This window comes from Triturus cristatus, chromosome 5_2, assembly GCF_964204655.1.
Source record: "Triturus cristatus chromosome 5_2, aTriCri1.1, whole genome shotgun sequence".
Taxonomy (NCBI): domain Eukaryota; kingdom Metazoa; phylum Chordata; class Amphibia; order Caudata; family Salamandridae; genus Triturus; species Triturus cristatus.
The window spans coordinates 475,859,220-475,880,802 of NC_140588.1; the positions used below are offsets into that span (position 1 = coordinate 475,859,220).

At 42.2% G+C, this 21,583-nt stretch overlaps 1 protein-coding gene across 1 annotated transcript in view; it reads left to right on the forward strand.

The window, feature by feature from the left end:
• The window catches only part of SFRP4 (secreted frizzled related protein 4), a 189,720-nt gene extending 168,851 nt beyond the window's left edge, over positions 1-20,869 (forward strand). Inside the window, exon 6 of the mRNA XM_085607458.1 lies at positions 18,852-20,869. Coding sequence (XP_085463584.1) covers positions 18,852-19,037 — 186 coding nt within the window. The 3' untranslated portion in view covers positions 19,038-20,869. The remainder of the gene's footprint in view (positions 1-18,851) is intronic.
• The last annotated feature ends 714 nt before the right edge of the window (positions 20,870-21,583 follow it).

Genomic DNA, 21,583 nt, shown 5'->3' on the forward strand with positions numbered 1-21,583 from the left:
AAAGAAGATTTTAGACAGTCCTCTATTATAGAGTGACTAAGCGTAGCATGTTCCGAGGACCAGATCTTGTGCCAGAGCAAAACTGGCTGATCCTTAATCAAATCGGTCAGGTGTGCAACTCCCAGTTCGGAGGCCACACATATGTAGAACCTCTTTTTGGGAGGGCAAGAAGATTCTTTAGAAAAGCATTTTCTACATGCTGTAATAGTTCGCATAACCCCAAATCTCAGATCCGTATGTGGCGGTTGGTCTACATTTGGCATTATATACGTGCAGCATTTCCCTCGGCTGCTTTATACTCAGTGCCCTGGCAAATTCTAACAGAGCTCAGGTACTCTTAACAAATTGGAGCCTCCTTGATTTGATTGCATTAGACCAGCTCCCGTCTTTACTAAATAAAATACCTAGATAGGAAAATGTGGGTGTTAAAAGTATCTTTGGGCCCTCTATAAAAATGTCTCTACAGTATGAGGACCTCTTCCCAAGCTTCGTAATAAAAGTTTTACTAATGGTTATTTTTAAACCCAGACCCTGCAGGAACTGGATACATTTGTCTAATACTCGCTGTAAACCTAATGGAGTATGGGCCATTAGTACCGCGTCATCGGCATATAGCAATGCCGTAATTGGGCGCTGTCCTATTTGGGCTAGATCCATACACTTAGTTGCAAGGGTGTCGCTAAGACTATTAAGATAAAGATTGAATAAGAATGGGGCTAACACACAGCCTTGCCGTATGCCTCTTTCTATCGTTCTATCGGAAATGATGGACTACATTCACCTTGCAGACCATAACGCACTCTGCCCGAGCCCGTGCAGATAAATCTCTAAGGAAAATAACAATAGAGTGATCTTCTCCCATGCTAACCATCCCCAACCATAGTTTCTCATGAACCATGAAATCAAATGCAGAGGTTAAATCAATAAATGCTAAAAACAAACTCCCTTCTTTAATGAGCACATATTTTCCAATGAGTAAGTTTAAATTGATAGCCTGTGCATTAGTCCCCAAACCAGTGCGGAATCCATACTGCAAGTCAGAGATAACACTGTTGGAATCTGCCCAGTCCTGCAATCTGCCTAATAGAATATGTCCTGACACTTTAATTAGTGAGTACAGCAGAGAAATCTGTCTATACTGTGCTGGCCTGTTGCGATTGCATTTCTTAAATATGGGGACTATCAGAGACTCGGACCAGGTCTGTAAAAAACCTTTGCTGCGACAGCCCCTAAAAAGTAGAGTTTATAGGGGGACCCAAAGATGTTAGATTTGAATACATCGATAGGGATAGGGATCCCATCTGGGCCCGGTGCTTTACCAACTCTACTCTCTTTTAAAGCCATAACTACCTCATCAAAGGAAAAATCAGGGTAAGTCTGCCCAAGTACAGGAGAAGAAGAATGGGAAACAATACAAATAGAGATAGAACTAGTGGGTGGGGCGGTAGAAGTAACCTCCTGTTTAGAATACAAAGTAGTGAAATGATTAGGCCATTCAGATTCTGTAATGGCAATCTCAATTCGAGGACTATCAACTGTGTTAAAAAAAGGAGGATGAATAATACGCCAGAAAGATGTATTGTCGTTTGACAAGCTGGCCTCAAGTGGCTGCTTCCAAGGTACCTCCTTCAAGGTCTTTTTGTGATGTTTAATCGAAGTCTGTAGGGGAGCCTGCGCTCCTACACTTCCTGGGTGGACCTAGGTTGATTACCTAGTGCTAACTTTAGATTTCTCAAGGCCTTCGAGCAGGTAGTATCGAACCAGCCAGGTTTCCCAGGTCCGGTTTCAATCCTATACGCAGTAAGACCTTCAATAATAAAAATGTTTATTTGCTCGAAGGTTCCAATAAATCTGCGTTTTCGTTTAAACAGGTATCGAAAGCTGTCTTCTGTTTGGTAAGTAATTGTTCTAGACAGCTGCTAGGGTTAACCAAAGACCATCTTAAGGCATACCCATTATGCCGTTAGATCACAATGTTCACCATAGTAGGCAGACATGGAGTATCCCTCCGTTGGGAAAGCAGATTGATGTTGAAAACAACACTCTGTGGAAAGTGGTCACTGATTACAGAATCATGGATGGAAAAATCTAGAATCAGCTCAGAATAAGGTAAGGGAAACAACACAAAATCAATAACGCTGTACAAGCCTCTACCGTTAAGGTGGACTTTACTTCAATTGGTGGGTTAGTCAACTCATTACAGAAGGACAAGTTAAACTTAAAAAGTAGATCATTTAACAGGTCTTCATATTCAGTATGTAAAAAACGAGTAACATCACCATTATAAATTGCAGGTAGCCCACAAAACTTATTAGATGGTTGGCGACAAGTACGTAAATGAAAATCGCCACCCCACAGAACAATAGGATCTCTACACCCAGTAGGAAAAGCTGATTCCAAGTCAATGTCTAGTTGGCGAAGGGCAATAAGGGTGCATTACTATAAAAATTTACTATGACCAGGGTAGCATGTTGAATAATTTGAATTGAAATAATATGATAATACACTCTGGACACAACCCCTACTGTATTTTGTAGAGGCATCTTATTGGATACATAGATACATAGGCCCCCTTTAGGTCTCCCACAGGTCGAGGCAATTGCTGGGTTATGAAATGCTTTAAAACCGTTAAGGTGTTTTGGGTCCACAACCCATTTTTCCTGGGCACAAAAAACATGAAACCTAGCCACAAACTCAAATCACTCGGTCATAGTACATTTAGACCGTAACCCAGCTACATTCCAAAAGAGCACAGAAATTGCACAGTCAGTGCCAGCAACCTGGGGAAGTAATGACTGATTGACATTAAAAGCCTTCTTAACATTAGTATGAGGGGGAAGGACAATCACCATCAGTACCAGGCAAACATCCAAATTGTGCTCAGGTAAATTAGATCTCCCATGCTGAGTGCCCTAGCTTATGGATGGAGAATCAGTCAGTCAATCCACTGTGTTAAGGGTAGTCAGACACTCAAACCTATTGTGAGTTGTAAAAGAAGGTAAGGGGGCAGTAAACTGGGTGTGGTTAAATCGAGCTGGCTGTTGGAAGTGGGTACCTAATCACTCACTTATACAGTCAGTTACACAGCCACTGATTCATCAATACAGACACGCATTCACTGATACACCTTGGTATCTATATTTAACACTGATAAAAAATGTTTTGATAAACACTCACAGTCACTAGATGATGTCCTCAGTGATGTAATTTGAGATGTCGTGAGTGATGTCACTGACCATGTCCTGAGTGATGTAATATGTGAGGTCAGAATCCGTGAATTACAGGGTCGCAAGTTATTTTTCCAAATGGGAAGAGATAACCAGATGTTTGGTGTCTCTGGAAACAAACTTTAAAATCCTAACTCATGGTGAAGTCAGGTTTTAAATTCCAATCTGAAAATGCCAGTTTTAGAAAGGTGGCATTTTCCTGCCTTACTAATTTAGTGCCTGTAGCCTGTCTCTGGTCACATCACTGAGTGTAGATGTCAGATGGGCTTTGTGTATTTCTCCGATATACCCACACACAATAGGGAGCTTAGGTGTGCCTGGATGGGCCATCACTGGCAGTATGGGAGGGAGAAGTTGGGCACAGCACCACCTACACTTGAATAGGCTGAGTCCTGCCTCCACACAAAGGGTTGCATACCCCCTGTAGTTAGTCTGGGGCCAGGACAGGGAAGGCAGAATGCCTGGAGACTACAGAGGGAAACCTCTATGACTTAATCTTCCACCCAAGTGTGGGTTTTTTCAATGAGGTGGATGTGCTACTAAATAGATGTTGTTGTTTCATTTTAACCAGTATACTGTTATTTTAATGTACCGGGGATTCCCAGCCTGACAACGGGAAATGATTCAAGCATGTTAATATATAAATATACCAATGTTGGATAACTGGAGTTACAGGTAAGCAACCAATTTCATATACACTTTGATTTATTTGGAAAACATGAGGCTGGTGAGACAGCTAAGCTGTCTCCAGCCAAGAACTTATCTTTAAGAGGTGGTAAGGATGAAAATATTGCTGAATAACTTATACATTGGTCTTGCCTCATTTTATATGTTATTGGTTGCATTATTTATGAATTGACAGACTTGTGTAACTATTCTTATTGCTGATCTGACATTGCAAACTGAATTGAACTGAAAAACCCCTCAACCAAACCTTTTTAGGTGCATCACCTAGAACCTGGAATCATATGCCTCAGTCTGAGGCGGTTTGTCCCATTATATATTTCTTTAACCTCTTCAGTGCCCATGACGAGATAGTCTCGTCATGGAGCACGGTTGCGCTGTGCCCATGACGAGACTATCTCGTCATGAACCCCACCCACTAGTGCAACGCCCGGCACAGGAGGGGGAAAGGGCGTGGCACTGAAGGGGTTAAGAGAGGAATGATCAAATGATTACATTATCGCTAAAACAATCCCTTTTACTAACAGTTCAGTGTTCCCTAAACACAAATTACTAACTTCTTCAAGTGCACAGGTCTGTTCACACTAAAACTAAACTCTTTATATAAAATGCAGGTGTTTAAATATTTAAATCAGTGAATACACTTGACTCACCTGTGAAGCTCATCTGATTAGCATTTTTTCTTTGATTAAAACATTTATGTGTTCCTGATTCAATTCCAACCTAAAATCTTATATGAAATGACAATCTTAGGTCTATTTTAAATCTGAGGTTGGGATTGTACATATTCATAAATTCTGTATTGTTTGTTTTTCTTGAAGTTTATATTTTCGTGCCCAACCCAAAAGTAAGCAGCTCTGATGTTGGCTTGACCCAGTTTGCGCTACATACAACTTCACATAATAAGTAAATAAAAATCTAGCGGCCTCTCAGCATTCGGAGTGGTCTGGGTGCTCTCGGGTTCTCTGTTCTCCTCACTCGCATGACTCTTGCTCTCATTACCAAGGATGGTTCTATTGAGATCTTTGACTTCAGGCGGATTATTTTCCTGAAAGTCACTTTCTACTGCTTCTTTGGATGACACCTGCTGAATGGGGGCATCTACCTTCCTGAACCATGAGGTGTTTCTCCCGACTCTTGCTGCCCTTGTTTGCTGTGACCATGGTGCTGTCAACTCTTAGTAGTGGCCACACTCCTGGTTCAAAAGGTGTCTGGAATTTCCCCATGGCCTGCAGTCCCTAATGATGACTCTGTCTCTTGGCAAGATCAGCCCAGATTTTGCCCACTGTTGCTGGCCATTGCGCATGGTGTTCTCTGTGTGCTGAGCTTGAGTCATTTGGGGGTCATAGAGTGTTTAGGTCTACCTGGGCACACTGGTCGGGTGTCTTGCCTGGAACCATTGAACATCAGATTCTAAGGAGGTGGGTGGTGCATTGCAGGAACTTCTGGAGGATAAGTTCAGGGTTTGCTCTCTCAGCCACCGCAATCCTAAGCGCCTTGTTTAGGATGCGCATAAATCTTTCAGCCTCGCCGATCACCTGAAACCATTGTGGCGTGACACAGCGGTGATGTTCCTAGGTGACTTAGTAAGTCATTGAACTCTGTTCCCTGGAACGGTGGTCTGTTGTCAGTTTTGACTTCTGGTTGGCAGGCAAAACATTGCGAAGACTGTTTCCAGGACAGGTGCAACATTAATAAACGCTGTTGACTCGATTCCTTCGACAATGGGTTATTTGGAATATCCGGACCATCATGATTCTTCCATCTTGAAAACTCCCAAATTCGAGACTCATTTTGTACCATGGCAGTTTACAGGGTTCCTCTGTGATGATAGGCGCCTGGGCTTCTTGAGAGGTCATGAGTGGGAACATGGGGCTGACATACAATCGCATCCACTGTGACCTCAAGGTTAGGGAACCACACGTTTTTTTCTCGCATGCAGGACTTCAGCTGCACCGTTCCTTGGTGCCCACCGTGGGCCAATAGTGTTACTTGACGCTGTAAACTGGCTGGTATCACTAGCTGGTGGCTTCTCAGCAGGATGCCTGCTTGAGTGCTGCTAAACCTTTTGTGCACCCTCCACGTCTTGGTCAACCTATCTTTGACCTGCCCTACCCGGTCATTGGCATCACGCAGGAAGGTCTGCCAGGAGCCATTCTGCATGGCATCTTTCACTCTAATGCGTACTGCTTAATCCTTCATTGCTTCCTTGATGTCATGGAGGCTAAGCGCTCTTGGGCAAACTTTCTGTGAGACCATGTTAATGTACGTCTCTATGGCATCCCCACTGTTGGTTCCATGTTCAGGCACTTGGGTAGGGTGGTGTGAGAGGAAATCCGTGGGATTTTTGGAGCCGGGCATTACTTCCATGCAATAGGGTTGTATTGCAACTAGATGGCCCACCCTCCGATGTACATGGAAGATGGGGTGCTGAGCAACGAAAGAGCAGAACTGAGTGGTTAATGCTCTGTAACCACTTTGAATGGCCTGCTGCACAGATATAAGTGGAAATGCCTGCATGCCCACTTCATTGTCAAAGCCTCTGTCAGTGTCTGGTTGGGGTCAGCACCTTGCTGGCGAATGCTAGCGGAGCCCACCTTCCGGGTTCCACCTTGTGGGTGAGGACTGCTCCCCAGCCCACTGGACTTGCATCAACGAGCAGTTATGTTTGCTTCATGGGGTCAAAATAGGCCATGGTGATCTTGTTCCGGAGAGCATCCTTCACCCTTTGGAATGCGTCTTTTTTTTTTTTGACCCCTAGCCAGCATTTACTTTGGTCAGGCCCCTTAGCGGTTCGGCGATGGTCGCAAGGTTTGGAATGAAGAAGCACAGTATGTGGCCATGCCCAGGAAACTGTGCATATCGGAAATGGTAGTCGATGCAGGAGCCTGCTTTATGGCTTGTGACTTTCATGAGTTGACTTGTACCCTATCCTGGTTGAAGACATAGCCGAAAAACTCAATATAATTTTTGAAAAACTACCAATAATACACTCACACACACTGTAGTCTTGCATGGGCAGTATGACCATGTGCGACCTATGCCCCTTTATTATGTAGCATCTGGCTACGCCTGGCTAGAGGATTTGATAGGTTCACATCCGGGTGAAGGCCTCACGCAGTAGGGTCCCGAGTGGCTCGCTACATTCACCTGCGGATCTGAAGAAAAACATCTGACCCTACAGTGACACAAATGGGGTTGGCACCTTTGCCAGAGACAAATACCAACCATTTGTTCACATTTTAAGGTTGTGCAAAGGCCAGAATAATTTTTTTTAAATAGGACCTTAAATAACTGTCGGACTTTGTTCATAAAGGCAGCTCTAGAACACATTTCGAAGTGCTTTCTTCGTATATTTGCTTTTTTACAGTAGCCACAGAGAAGAGGAGGAAATACTGGCCTTCAATGATTTTCTTACGTTTTCTTTACCGTCTGTTCCATTAAAATACTGGTTATGGCAGTAGAAAAAGAACTGGATGGCAACTATAGACAAAGGAAACACAGGTGCACAGGATTGTGCAAACGTTGTATTTATGTAAGTAATCAGTACTCTGAGGAGCTCAACAGGGAACTATAGTGATAAACAGTTGTTTTGGTGCCCTACCAGCATATAGTTGGTGCACCAGGCACATTTCATGGAGATGATCCCTACAATGATGCCTCCGGTGTTTCGGAACCTCCTATAGTCACTCAAACAACCCACAGCTGCTTCTACAGTTTAGGCTTCACTGCTCAAGGAAATATGAGTCTGCAACAGCATTAAATGAGCCAGTGGCTGAGGAGGGGGGGAATACATTGCCCTGTGGTGTTTACTGTGGTGTGTGGAAGTAAAATTTGAAATACACTAAACAAAACCAGTGGATGAAGTGGACTGACAGAAATCCCCACGTTCCATCATCTTATGATCTTTTAGGATGACATGCTGCTGTTTCTCCGAGATGTTGGGATGGATTTTCCTGGTTGTATAGACTTATTAAACCGCTTTGGTGTAGTATCTGGCTACATATTAATTGTCAAAAATCTCACTTGTTTCCACTTTGCTGAGATGCTGCACAGCCCCTGGATTTACATGGGCTCCATTGGAGTCCTACCTGAATTAAATATTTAGGTTTAAAGATATATCATAGCCAGTAGGATTTATTAGCTGGGAATATTGGAGCAGCTGTTAGAACACTTAGAACTAGTATTAATTTTTGGACGAGCTTACCATTATCTGTGGCTGGCAGAATAGCTGTAGCTAAGATGGTGGCGCTACCAAGATTACTCTATTTCTTCAACACGTTGCCCATTGGTGGTACCTCGCCAATTATTTAGGAAATTGGAATCGCTACTTTGGAAATTGTTTTGGGGAACAGGTAGGCGTAGAGTAGCACTAACAAAACTACAGCGCCCTGTAATGGAAGAAGGGTTGACCGCTCCTTATCTTGAATCTTATTATCTGGCGGCTCAACTGCAATGGTTAAATAAGTGGGTTTACTGTCAAATGAACCCTGGGGAGGGTGTTATTGGCTCACTGCCTGATTTGCAGGACTTATTTAAAGTCTTCTTGCTTTCTCGGTGGAGACTGCCTGCTATTTCTCAAGAGCTGCCTGTGATACAGCAGTGCTGGCGACGTTGCTTGCAGAAAATCTGAGTCCAGGTACCCTATAAGCCTGATATGCCATTAAAATGGATGAAAACAGTGGTAGGAGTGGTAGTAGTGTTAGCACGGATTTAAAGATGGACTACCTTTGGGTTTAGCAGTTTTGGAGACCTATATCCGGTTGGAGTATTGATTAGGCTTGAAGACTTTAATACACCTAGAGGACAATTTTTAGCACACAGGGAATTGGTTGCAACAATAAGGAATTATTTGAGAAATGGAGATAGATGCTGAACCTTCCACATATCAGGTGTGTTAGCAGCTGTGTACAACAACAGGGTATATAAGAGTGGTCTCCTATCTATATCATGTGATTTGTGTAAATATTCTTTCTCCTCTTGCTGAGTTGAAATTAAAATGGGAGAGAGGCTTTGAGCTCCAAATTAATGATTTGGACTGGTACAGGATTGTACGGCATATACCAGCTGTTTCTAGAAATGCTAGGTTCAAATTAATTAATTTCTATATCCTACATAGAGCTTATTTTACACCTGGCAGGATTAACAAGTTCTATGGGACTGCTGCTGAAAAATGCCCTAGATGTGGGAAGTTGGGGGCAGAAATGTTCCACATGGTATTGTCCTGCCCTTCATTAGTGGGGTTCTGGAATGAAGTAATAGAATATATGAATGGAATACCCTTGCTGGATATCTCTTGTACACCCTTGGTCTACCTCTCAGGGGGATACCCTCACCCGAACAATAAGAGAACTACTACTCGATTTACAGTCTTAGGTTTGGTTTTGGCAAAACAAGAATTGACTATGCACTAGAAATCAGCTCAAGGACCTCAAATTGCTAGATGGAGTAAAGAAATGGTTAAATGGCCTAGTTTGAAAAATGCTGTGTTGTTTTTTGAGATGAAAAGAGGAAGAAGTAAAATTGAAAGGGTTAAAGTGTGGGAACACCAGGTGGATAGTTTGTTGGCCCAGGAAGCAGACACAGATTCGTCTAATAGTTCCCTGAGTCCTAGCGGGTAAGAGAAGATAAATCTGTTTAATACTGATAAATTGGGTGATAATGGGTACTACTGTGATATACTTGACCATGTAGAATATTTAGAAAATTTATTTATGACTTCTTTTCTTGATTAGGGGTAACTGTGGGTGGGGGGATTGATGTTATAGTTTTATTGTACTAATTTTAGTAGCTCTAAGATATATATGAAATTTATAGTAGTTTGAATATGCGTGAATGCTTGAGGATGCTTGTCACATGAGATATATTGATCATCCCTTTTAATCTGTAAATTATAGTTATCTGGGTTTTTCTCATTTTAACCTTTATTTTAATATTTTTATTGTAATTATCTGTGTACCTTTTTAAAGCAAATTACTGTATATGTAGTGCACATCATTTATGATCTGTATTATATGTCTATCACTATTGCACTAAGGTCTATTTAATGAAACTAGTAAACATTATTTAAACTAAATTAACATCTTTTATGAAGATTTCTTTGGAAAAATAAAAGAATTTGGCTAAAGCTAGAACTAAAATCAGTTAATTATTTCAAGATGGCTGCTACATATTGCCTTTCCCATATACTTTCTTTTATTTAGTAAAATTGCTTCATCCTTCCTTTCTTTTCCATGTCACTGTTATTTTTAATCCCTTTCAACTCATTCATAACCAGCGCACCTTGTATTGCATATCAGTGACACCGCTCAGCACCTCACTAACTGCTCAGGACAGTGAACTGGACAGGTACAGAGGAATTGCAGAATTCAAGGGTTACGGTGATGTACACGGATGTTGGAGGCAGTTGCAGCCGGCATGGCTCGCGGGATGGCTCGTGCGCGGCGGAGGGGTCATGGTGAGGGGGAGGAGGGGTCGCGCAGGAGGGAGCTCTTTAAAAGAAAACATACCTTGAGGCCAGGTCCCTGGTCTTCTCTACTCCTGCTCTCCTGCCTCCGACTTGGACAGGAACAGGTAGCAGACAGCCAGGCTCATTCCCCTAAGCCAATCACAGCGCTGCAATGCAGCAATGTGATGGGTCTGAACGCCAGGGGCTGGAGGGGTGGGCATGTTCTCCATGCAGGCTGTAATGCAACCTGCATGGAGAAGGGGAAAATGCACATGACTGGTTTGGTCGGCCCAAGAGGACTAACCAAACAGTCACTGGGCACTTAGGAGTGGGAAAACCACTCCTCCCCTGCTTCAGTGGCAGGAAAGCCCTGCCCGCAAATGACACATAAAATGGTAATAACTAAAAGTTATTGCCATTTTATGTTTTTGCTTCTCGCACTGCGAGAAAGTGGGGCCAATCTCCTCCGCCATAGTGGAGGAGGCGCCACTGGTTAGAGGTCTGTGGTAGGGGACGAACTGGTGTTTCCAAGATGCTTCACATCACACCAGGGGCCTGCTTTGGGTGCCTCCGGGGCTCTTTGGTATTACAGAAGGGGTTGCAGACGCTTGTGTGGCCCCTTCTGTACTACAGATAGCGCTGCCATCCCTATCGTGCCAGTGCTATCATCCGAGGGTGTTCTCTCATTTGCACATTTGCATGGGGGCATGGCCTCACACAAATAAGGGAATCTATTTGCCTCTGAGTCTGCGCCGTATTATAGATGCAGGCGCAAAGGCAAAGAAGCCACGATGAGGTGCACTGACAGTGTGCCACAAAAAGGTGGTGCACTGTCAGTACACCCTCTGATGGCAGCCATCTGGAGGGGATGAAGAGGGTCCTACACACCCCACTAGACATCTCCTTGGTCACTCATTGGACCCTCCTGCAAGGGGATCTCTCACCCCTCTTAAAAGTTCAGGCGGGTTGTAGTCTGCACAGTGAAACACGGAGCGGTTGTTTCAAAGCCGCTTCGTATTTCACTTCAATGCACTGCCCCTAGGGTTGCATGATTTTCCAGTTGCCTTGGGGGCAGCACATTCAATTTAGTATGCTGCATTTTCCTTGTTTGAATAGTGCACACCTTTTGAAAGGTGCGCCTGGCACAAACAAGGAAAATGCACTGCATTTTGTAATACGGCCCTTTGGCCCGTATTAGAGATAGGGTGCACTTTCCATATTTGCACCACGGTGCACCTTTAACATGGTGCATCAGGTGCTAACATGGAAAGTGCACCCTATCAAGAAGGATGCCCTGCCCTCAGGGAAGCTATGAACTCGTGCTGCCCCCATGGCAGCGCATTCAAGAGAAATACGGAGCAGCTGTTTTAAAGGTGTTGCATGTTTCTCTGTGCAGGCGACAACCCGCCTGCACTTTTGTAGGGATCAGAGATCCCCTTGCACGCGGTTGCAGTGAGTGACTGCACCTGCCTGCAAGGGGAATTCTGGGGGTGTATGGGACCCCCTTTTTCCCTTTAGAGGGCTGCATTTAGAAGGCATACTGATAGTGCGCTACCTTTTTATGGTGCACTTTCAATGCACCTTCTAAAGGCATGCTTGCCACTGCACCCACGTCAGTAATACAGCGCGGACGCAGAGGCAAAGTGACTCCCTTATTCGCATGGGGTCCCACCCCCATGCAAATGATGGAACACCCTCTAATGATAGCACTGATGCTATATGTGCGTCACTATCTGTATTACAGAAGGGGTCGGACGGTTATTTGCAGCCCCTTCTGTAATACCAAAGTACCCCCAGGGCATAGAAAGTGGGTGCAAACTGTGTAATACGGCCCCTGAAGTAAAATCTCTCTCGAAGAAATCCATGTATATGTCATTATAAAATATTTAGATACACTGTAATGCTGTGTGAATGACAAACAAAGCTCAAGAAATTAGCAAAGCGTTTATCATGTTGCCCTTTTAATACGTGTTTCTAGGCTGTGTGTTATTTGCTCTATTCATGTTTGGTAAGTTGTGTGTTATAGTTTAGATGATGGAATAGCACTGAGTGCTCCTACAGGAACATAAAACAAGCAATGTAAAGACATAGATCTGACTTTACTGTGCTATTGAATGCAAACACAGGCATGCACAAATGCAACAAAGCCAAACAATCTGCCTTTGCCACTGCTTACTTTTCTTCGATTCTGATTGAACTGCAGTTCAAAGCCCGCAAAATAAAATAGGAATGTGATTTATTTTCTGGAATTACACACTGGCTATGAATATATTTCTAGTATCCATTATTTGTGCTTAATTTCTTGTCCTTCACTTCTGGCAATGTTTTCTTTCATTTGACAGGAGGGTAAACTGGAAGATGAATGAAACTGCTTGGCAAACGCTGTCAGTGGTTGAGTTTTAGATTGCAAAGGATTTGCCGCCACTGATATGCATATGAGGCTTTTGAACATTGCAGAGGCAGACATTTGAGACTGACTAATGTTGCCCAAACTAGTATGCTCAGCTTCAACTGATCCTCTCTGGTTATTTGCCCAAACTTTTTCCCTTGGAATTTATGGCTCGAGAGGTCCTGGCTCTTTTGTTTGAAGATTGAGCGAGAAAGGTGTATGTTGCTGATTATGGGCCTTGCTATGAGTACGTACTTGTGGTGGCGGTCCAACCACTGCCACACTGGTGGTATACCTGCCGTATTATGAGTGTGGTGGTTGGATTGCCACGAGAACACTGGCTCTGCCGGGATCTAGGATCCCTCTGTGCCGGTGGTCTGGAAATGGGCAGGAATATGCTGGAGGTGCCGCTACAGCACTGCCAAGCCTACTCCGACTTTCATTTCCACTGCCCTTCTCAGGGCGGTGACAAAAGAATTAGAAATTCTAGACTAATGTCCAGAAATACCGAGTGCACTACAAAATGCCCCCAAGGGGGCGTACTCACATATTCAGAATTACCAACAGCAAGTTTTCAAAACATTTGCGAACAAAATGTTATCAAATTCAGGCACAGTCCTTTGTACAGTGTATCAAAATTAAATGAAACACATTAATAGAAATAAACTTCAAGAGGATAAATGAAGTCTTCTGCCTTTATTCTTGGTGAATGCAGATAGCTTCTCGTTTAAAATCAACAGAACGTTGCTTGTAGTCAGCAGTATTACATTCTTTAAACTCCAAAAATCAACAGAAAATCCCAATGCATTTCGGGCTGTAGAATGAGCCCTTCGTCAGGGAAATCTACAAGTATAAACAATAATCATGTATGATTTACACACATCAAAAATAACTACAATGAAATGCTTTACAAGTTGTGGGCACAAAAGAAGTCAGGGGTTTATGAATTATGATATTTAATTAGCAGACAAAGAAAGAATCCACCGTGAAAAGCTACGAGTTAAGGCCCACAACCGAAAGAAAACTGAAAATTCATAAAGATCAACACCCGTGTATATTTAACAAATACGTTCTAATACTAATCTAGTGACTAAGAAGCGTACCTTTAGATTACTGAAGTACATGGATTCAAGTACAAATGTGTTGAGTCAATCTGTACGCAATTTATGTGGTTGTAACAAGACTGTCCTCGTCTTTAATTGTCTGTAATCCGAAAATCACTATATCAATAAAAGGTGCCGATGACCAAAACTATACGTATCAATGAACAACAAGGTCCTCTTACCAACAAGCAGCCTATCGTAACGTTAAGAATGAATTCCCAACACCTGTCGTAAGCGTCAAACGAATTCCCAACCAAAATATCTGTAGCAAAAAAATAAGTGAAATAAATTGCTTGCCTCAAAACCAAGGTTTCAAAGAGATATCAATCCTCGAACCAACTTCGGATAACGTTAACAAAATCACACTTACCAGCAAGATCTGAGTACAGAGTCGACTCCGCGAACAAGCACGCCGGGTTTCTGGCTCGAGAACCACGGAGTGATCACGTGTTTTTAAGCAGTGCATCGAAACAAACATAAAAACAGGACTACATGGATAGTACAATTTACAGACCACCAGCCCATACCAAAAGTCATGCAGCGCTCAACCTCAGGAGCAAGCTGTAAAACAGCCGCCATATTGGAACGGGAAAACCACCACCACGCGAAAATAAAAAATGAAGAGTGTCGAGAGACGACCTTAACCCTTTCGCTGTGGCGGGAATTCCGCCGCAGCGCTGGGGGGTGCGGGGGGGCAGCGCGGTGGCGCTGTGCTCATGACGGAGCCACTCCGTCATGAGCCACGGTTGAGCTGTGCTCATGACGGAGCGGTTCCGTCATGACTCCGCCCAGTTGCGTTGTCCCCCCGCACAGGCGGGGAAACAGCGCCGCGTGGGCGGAGTGGCCGCCAACGGTCGTGGCATGACGGAACCGCTCCGTCATGAGCACACGGCAACTGTGGCTCATGACGGAGCGGTTCCGTCATGAGCGGGGAAGGGGTTAAACAAAAACAATAAAGTTTGAGATGAAAGAAATGAAAAGAAATAAGAGACCTAAAAGCAAATAAAAGTACCTGATAAAAAAACTCTACATAAAAAATCAAATATCACAATGTCAACTTTGTTACAAAATACATCATCATCACAGTATCAGCTTTGTTACAGAATACATGAACAACACAATATCAACTTGAAGTGAGCTATTAACAACTACTCACTAAGTGATGTGAATAATGCACAGTAAGAATCAACCATGAAAAAACTGTTTTAAAGAAAGCATGCCAATTCAAATTTATCATTTAACCCCTTTGGAAGTAAGGTTTGCAAAAACCAAATCCAATAGGATTCACGTTGTAACAAGAATTTCGTCATATCCTTGTCTAAATGTGCTACAACTTTTTCCAAAACACAGAATCTCAATTGAGCAATAGAGTGCTTCTTCTCTGACCAGTGTAATGCTAAAGGTGAGCTTGTGGTTTTAGTACGTATTCTACTCTTATGTTCGGTGATACGAATACGTAGAGCCCTCTCAGTTTTGCCAACATAATACAAATCACAAGGACATTTGATCAAGTAAATCACATGGTGACTGTTACAATTCGCATCAAAATTCAGCTTAATCTTTTTCCCAGTCCAAGGGTGTGTAACATACCTGCCAATGATGACATTGTTGCAGTGAGAGCAATTCATGCATTTCGTCATGCCTCTAGAAGCAATATCAGAGCAGAATGTGGTGCGACTCAAAATTTCCTTAAGATTACTAGATCTTCTATATACAAACAGAGGTGGCTCAGAAAAGATTCCTTTGAAGTCAGATTCTGTTTGCAGCAAATCCCATCTTAGTAGAATACTTTTTTAACAGAATCAGAGTTAGTAGAAAAAGTAGATACATATACTTCACGATTAGGTCCTGGTGGCTTGTCTTGCTTTTGTAATAAAGCATCACGACTTTTCATCAATGCTCTTGTTTCGGCTTCATTAATTACTTTCAAAGGGTAACCCCTCGCTAAAAACTTGTTTTTAGAATCTTGAATAGTCTGCACGCATGACTCCGGTTTAGAAGAGATACGTCTGATTCTTAGAAATTGAGAAAAAGGTAGATGTATTTTCAATGACCATGGGTGAAAACTTTTGTATTGCAAGGCGTTGTTACGATCAGTCGATTTTTTGAATACTGATGTCTCAATGATGTCTCCCAATCTGTTTAATACAACATCAAGATAAGCAATACTATGAGACTCAATAAGATAGGTGAATTGAATTCTCGGGTTAATCTCATTAAGTTTATGAATTTGCAATTCGGTGAGCATGCCATGAAAAAGGTGGTGGAGGACATGGAAGTAAGGGTGGTCCTAGGACCCCTGCTGCTTCTGGGCCTGGGGGTGCTTGCAGGGGGACTCATGCTGAGCCCCCTGGAATTGCACCCCTGTTCCTGCACAGTGTGGCATGCATGACATGGTGCATACCACACCACGCAGGAACGGACTGCAAATGCTGTAACGGCAGCGGTCTGCTTTTAAGGCTCTCCTATGAGCCTAACAGACCACCGCAGTGAGACCCACCCTCCCGCCAACCATGGCTGGCTGAATGGAGGATCGCCAAACTCATAATAAGGCCCTATGTCTCGCGCCCTTGTTCTTCTGAGAGGTTACCAAATCTGGTATTTTATGCAGCTCCGCTTCCAGGTTCACAATCTCATTTTTTGGTGTATTACCTACGGCTTCCAATTCTACATTTGGTCATTTGGAAGAAACAAATGGTGATTTGGGTCTCTACAATCAATTCATCAAAGCAGTTCTTTGGTCAGCATTTTCAGTTTTCCTCCTTTAGCTTGAAATTGAGAGCTTTTGGGGTAACATCTTCCTTTTCACTGTGCTAAATTGACAAATTAAAATTACTATGATGCCCCCAGTTCTCTTCTTGATGTCTCTTGTTTTAAATAGGATTGCATTTCTTAACTCCTTTCCAACTTAGAAAATAACAAGGTTCAAGATATAGGCTGTTCCCATGGGGAATTTTCAGTTGATTTCCTTTGCATAACTTATCAATGCCTTCTCACAAGGTGTAATTTTCACCTCCTCTATTGATTACTAGCTGCTATGGATGGGTGCCATGATCAGTCCCATCTGTAAAATACAGAGGAAGTACTCCAGCCTCTTTATTTCTCATTTCTCTTGATGCTCTGATGCATACTCCTATAATGACCTCTGACCTGGGAATCATGGGTCCAGAAAGATCATGGAAGCTGGTGGAGCTTCGTGTTGACAAGAGGCCAGGATTGGTAAGCAGCTGTAAAACGCGCATATGCCATATGTGTGAATTTCAGCCAGAACTGGTGATTTAGTTAATAGCTTTTTGCATTCTGAGGGGTGCAGATTCAGTTTTCCTTTCATAAGTATGATCTAGAATGCCTTAAATGCTTAGTGCATTGGCTATGAAACCAAGACTGACTCAAAGTCACACCTGTGAAATGATGCCATTTACCGTTATGCTTCTAGTTTACCAATCTTGGTACAAGCTATATTATCAAAGTTCATAATCCAGAAATCTGTCCGCGTTATCACACTAGAATTATTTTCCTCTTTTGTCTTATTTTAACAAAGTGGAGTAATATTGAGGGCAGATAAGGCCTGCAGGTTCCAGGACACATATTTGTCTGGTGGTTGAGCCACACTCTAGCTAGGGACCATCCCCTTCTTTGCTCAGTTATACAGAGACTAATGTGCTCCCTCTGACTCACATTGTGCTCTAATACTGCCCCACTGACATTTAGCTAATGAGGAGCATAAGTGACTTTGCAACCCAGAAATAAAACTGCAGAAAAGTAGACAAAATATTCCTCCAACTTTTGCCAGGTAGGTGAAGGAGCCAATAACCCCACACACCAGCAGAACAACTAAAATAGAGCCTTAAAGTGAGTGCATGACAATCCAGTCACTGAGGTAAAGCCTCGCTATTTCAGTAGCTCAGTTGTAAATAAGCAAATACAAAGGGCTGTCTCTTTAGCTTATAATGAATCCCGAGGAGAAAAATAAACAAGCAGCAAGGCCTCCACAAGTAGAGCATGAGGAGTAAGGTAGATGTTGAATAAAGTAGGGCTTAGAGTAGAGCTACACACATACATTTTCAAGTACCTTTCAGAATTGTTTCAGTGTGTTTTCTGTAATAAAAACCTCTCCAGGTATCAGGAAAAGTGCTTTACAATAATGTCAGAAAGTTTCTCAATTGCTTTGCTTACTTAGCAGCTGCTTTGACTTGAAAGGCAGAATAGTATTATTCTAAGTCATTCTTATCATTTTCATGCTATACAGCAAAATAAAATATAGGTTGAAGAAAGCCTTTCATAGCAATAGAGATAAAGTGAGAGGATGAAAAGTTCACAAATCACCTCAGCACTTCTTCCAAAACATGACAGACATGACACACTCACAAAAAGAAACACTGTAGCTACTCCACAGAACTATTTCACATTTCTGTAGAATAGATAAACTTGTTCACCCTCCAGTAAACCTGCCACCACGTGTTTCTTTTAATTGTTAAGTTATAAATCTCCACAGCAGTGCTTGAAAAGCTGACTAAACTAAAGTGCAAGTGCTTATTAGACAAACACATCCTGTCTTTTCCTACATGTCAGCCAGAAGGCAAGAAAATAATATTTTTCTTAAAGGAAACTGCTGCCTCAACTTGCCTTAATACCTATTCTATTTTGTGAAGTCACAAATTATCCTAAGGCCATTTAATTCCAAAGGTCTTCTCTATCAGAGTGGAGCCTCACTAGGCTGCATGTGTCATCTCGGGCATGCACCATCTCAAGGTCTCAAGCCACGTCCCTGAAATGTGTTGTTTTAAAAGCTTGAATTTTCTATAGGCAGGCTGGCTATTCATTCGTTGATGAAGTCTTTTACCCTCAGCGAGTAAACTTGAACATATATTGAGGGTTCAGTTGTTATAGATGGTGTATAATACATTGATTAAATTCATAATGACCTAGATGGCCCGGAATTTGTTATTATAGAGTACCATTTGATATCTCACTGACTTTTTTTCTGTTTGCATTCACAGAGGTGGGAACAGAGATTGCAAGAACAATTGAGAACCGCCCACGCGAGAAATCCAAACTCCGGGCGTAGTGGTCGCAGTGGCATGCCAAAAGTGAATGCAAAGAATAACACCCCTTCTTCCGGAAACCCCAAAAAAACAAATAGGAGCGGACATGACCAGAAAGACAAAAACCCCAAAAGAGGATGATCAGTGACATTTTCCAAGCAAAAGACATTTGTGCATGATGAGAGTCACAAGCTGGTGTCAGTGGCATGTATGTTATCCCGGACTCATCGGCCTGAAAAACTGCAGTTATCTGCATAGGCCTTTTTGCAGCACTTTACTTTAAATGGTTTGCTTTACATTTGCAGCCACTATGAGCCATAGATCTTGGTTGACACTAGTATGCCGTTTGTATAACACATTGATTCAGCTTATCGTGCCCAGTTTCATAGCGGCCAGCAGCATACCTACCAATAAGCAACTGGATATGCCTTAGGTGGTGTTAGGTGTGTGCCAAAATGGGAATTTCTATTATAATTAGTATTAGATCTGTGTGTGCGTGTGTGTATGCGTGTATATTGGCAAGACCATGGTAAAAGCAAATCTTACCATATTTTCATCTTGTACTTCAGGCTGGCTTCTGTTGTTCTAATGTTAACTATATTTAAAATGTAGTGCCCTATCCACAGTTCATGTCATTCTACATAAATTAAATTGACTCTGAGCCATTGAATGGTTCCAGATCTTAAAGTTAAAGTTTTGCAAAAATGTGTATTGTTTGGTCATTATTAATAATGTTTCAAAAGTATTTGGTATTTACCGGTATTAATTAGCCAACAACAGTGTTAACACCACTCAAGGTTAAAAGAAGTGTTTTATTGTTTATAGCAACTATGTGGCTTCCTACACATGTGTCATGTGAGATGTGAGAACTCTTATGAACCAAAAGGAGAACTCTGATTGATAAAGTGCATCTATTTAATGGTCAGGGTGTTTACCTTAGTTTACTAATTCTTAAATCATTACATAGTCAACCAAAAAGCACTGTACAAAAATAAAGAGCTTAAAAGCTTTAAAACTAAGGGTGCTATATAGAGTTGGGCAGACAGGATACTCTCTCAAAATGTTACGGATATTAGAAGTGGCATAGGCTTTAATTAAACTTTCCTATTTTCAGTTTCCATGTGTTGTAGATTCCAACTGGGTTTTGGCAGGATTTTTCAGTGTTTTAGAAAAAGGGGAAATTCAAATGTTATCAGAATGTAGTCCTTTTTGTTCCATAAAATGCCCTATGACTGATGTTTTCCAGTGCTTATATAAAGAATTTAGTTTTTTCTCCTCCCATCTCACATTCAGTCACATTGTAATTACCGCCAAACCTCCAGGCTATTCTCAACTCCCTTCTTTTCACCCTTTACTTAAATGTTCTCTTTCAAGTAGCATTTGGTTTTTTCTTTCACCTTGATACCTGTCTCATTTCCCAGCACTGAAACTTCTCTTCCAGGAGTCGAGTCCTGACCCATTTCAAGGATGTGCATGGATGGAGATATGTTTTCACCTCATTAAGATTTGATTGCAACAAATAAAAAGTTAATAGTGGACCTGTAAACATGTTAACTATACATCCGTTGGTGACAGCATACTGTGCTGGTGTATGAAGGTGATGTGCTAAAGAAACCTAATAATCTGTAACATGCCTTGGAGCACTTATCTGTGCAGTTCACATTATGAATGGATGTTAATATACATTGTTGGACCGACCTTTGGGATTTTGTGTTTATATCAAAGCCAGCACAAGGTCTACTAAGCATTGATTTTCTCTGAGCACAGGGGGCCTTTGTTTTTTTAAAGTAGTGCGGGGACTGTGAACTTGCCAGGCATATGTGAAAGTAGCACATGGCAGTATATTTTTGAGTTACATGCAGCTTAAAATGTTTAGTGCATTTACAGGCTCCAGTTTCCATCTTTCATGGAAAGAATGAGCACAGCACAATATGTTTCCAATAAATGCAACCACAATGGTTTGTATGTTTGTTGTTGGCAAGTGTCATGCCTTGTTTCTGCACCATAAATTCCAAGTTTCTTTTGACTTAGTCAATAGGAATGGATGTTGAACTTGGTGATGCTCCGATGAATCATAAATTAATTATACACAAGTGTGCAGTCTCAGGAATGGTCATGTTTTTGCTGAAATTGTGCTATATGAAGTGCACTCCAGAAAATACATTACAGCAGTTGCTGTTCATGTTTCTTAGTTGTCCTGTGTACACTTGATGCACTAACCATTAAGTAATGTATGCAGTGTAGGCAATGCAGTTTCAGCAAAACCAGCACTTGGACCTCTTCTGGGCCTGTTCATAGACACTGAAAATGTTTTTATGGCCCCTGATATTTTTGCAAGATGGGATGTGGCTTCTATATTTGCATGCTTTTCAGATCATCATGATGTAAAACTAAAATCTGGATCCAAAGTTATATTTGCACAGCAATCCTAATAAATGAGCTTTCAGAAAGCAAAGCTCTGTCCCACTCTTAGTGAAGGAGGATAACTTCTTAGTGGTGCCACTTGCTTTCCTACTGAGACCCAACTCAGAGTTCAGATGCAATCCTGCTGGCCACTACACAATAACGTGAAGTGACCAGTGAGCTGACTTCATATTGTAGTGAGCCATGCTCACAAAATGGGAGTAGATGTAGATCCTGCAGTTCCAGGGACCTTGTGAATGGTCACAAAGACATATTATATGGCA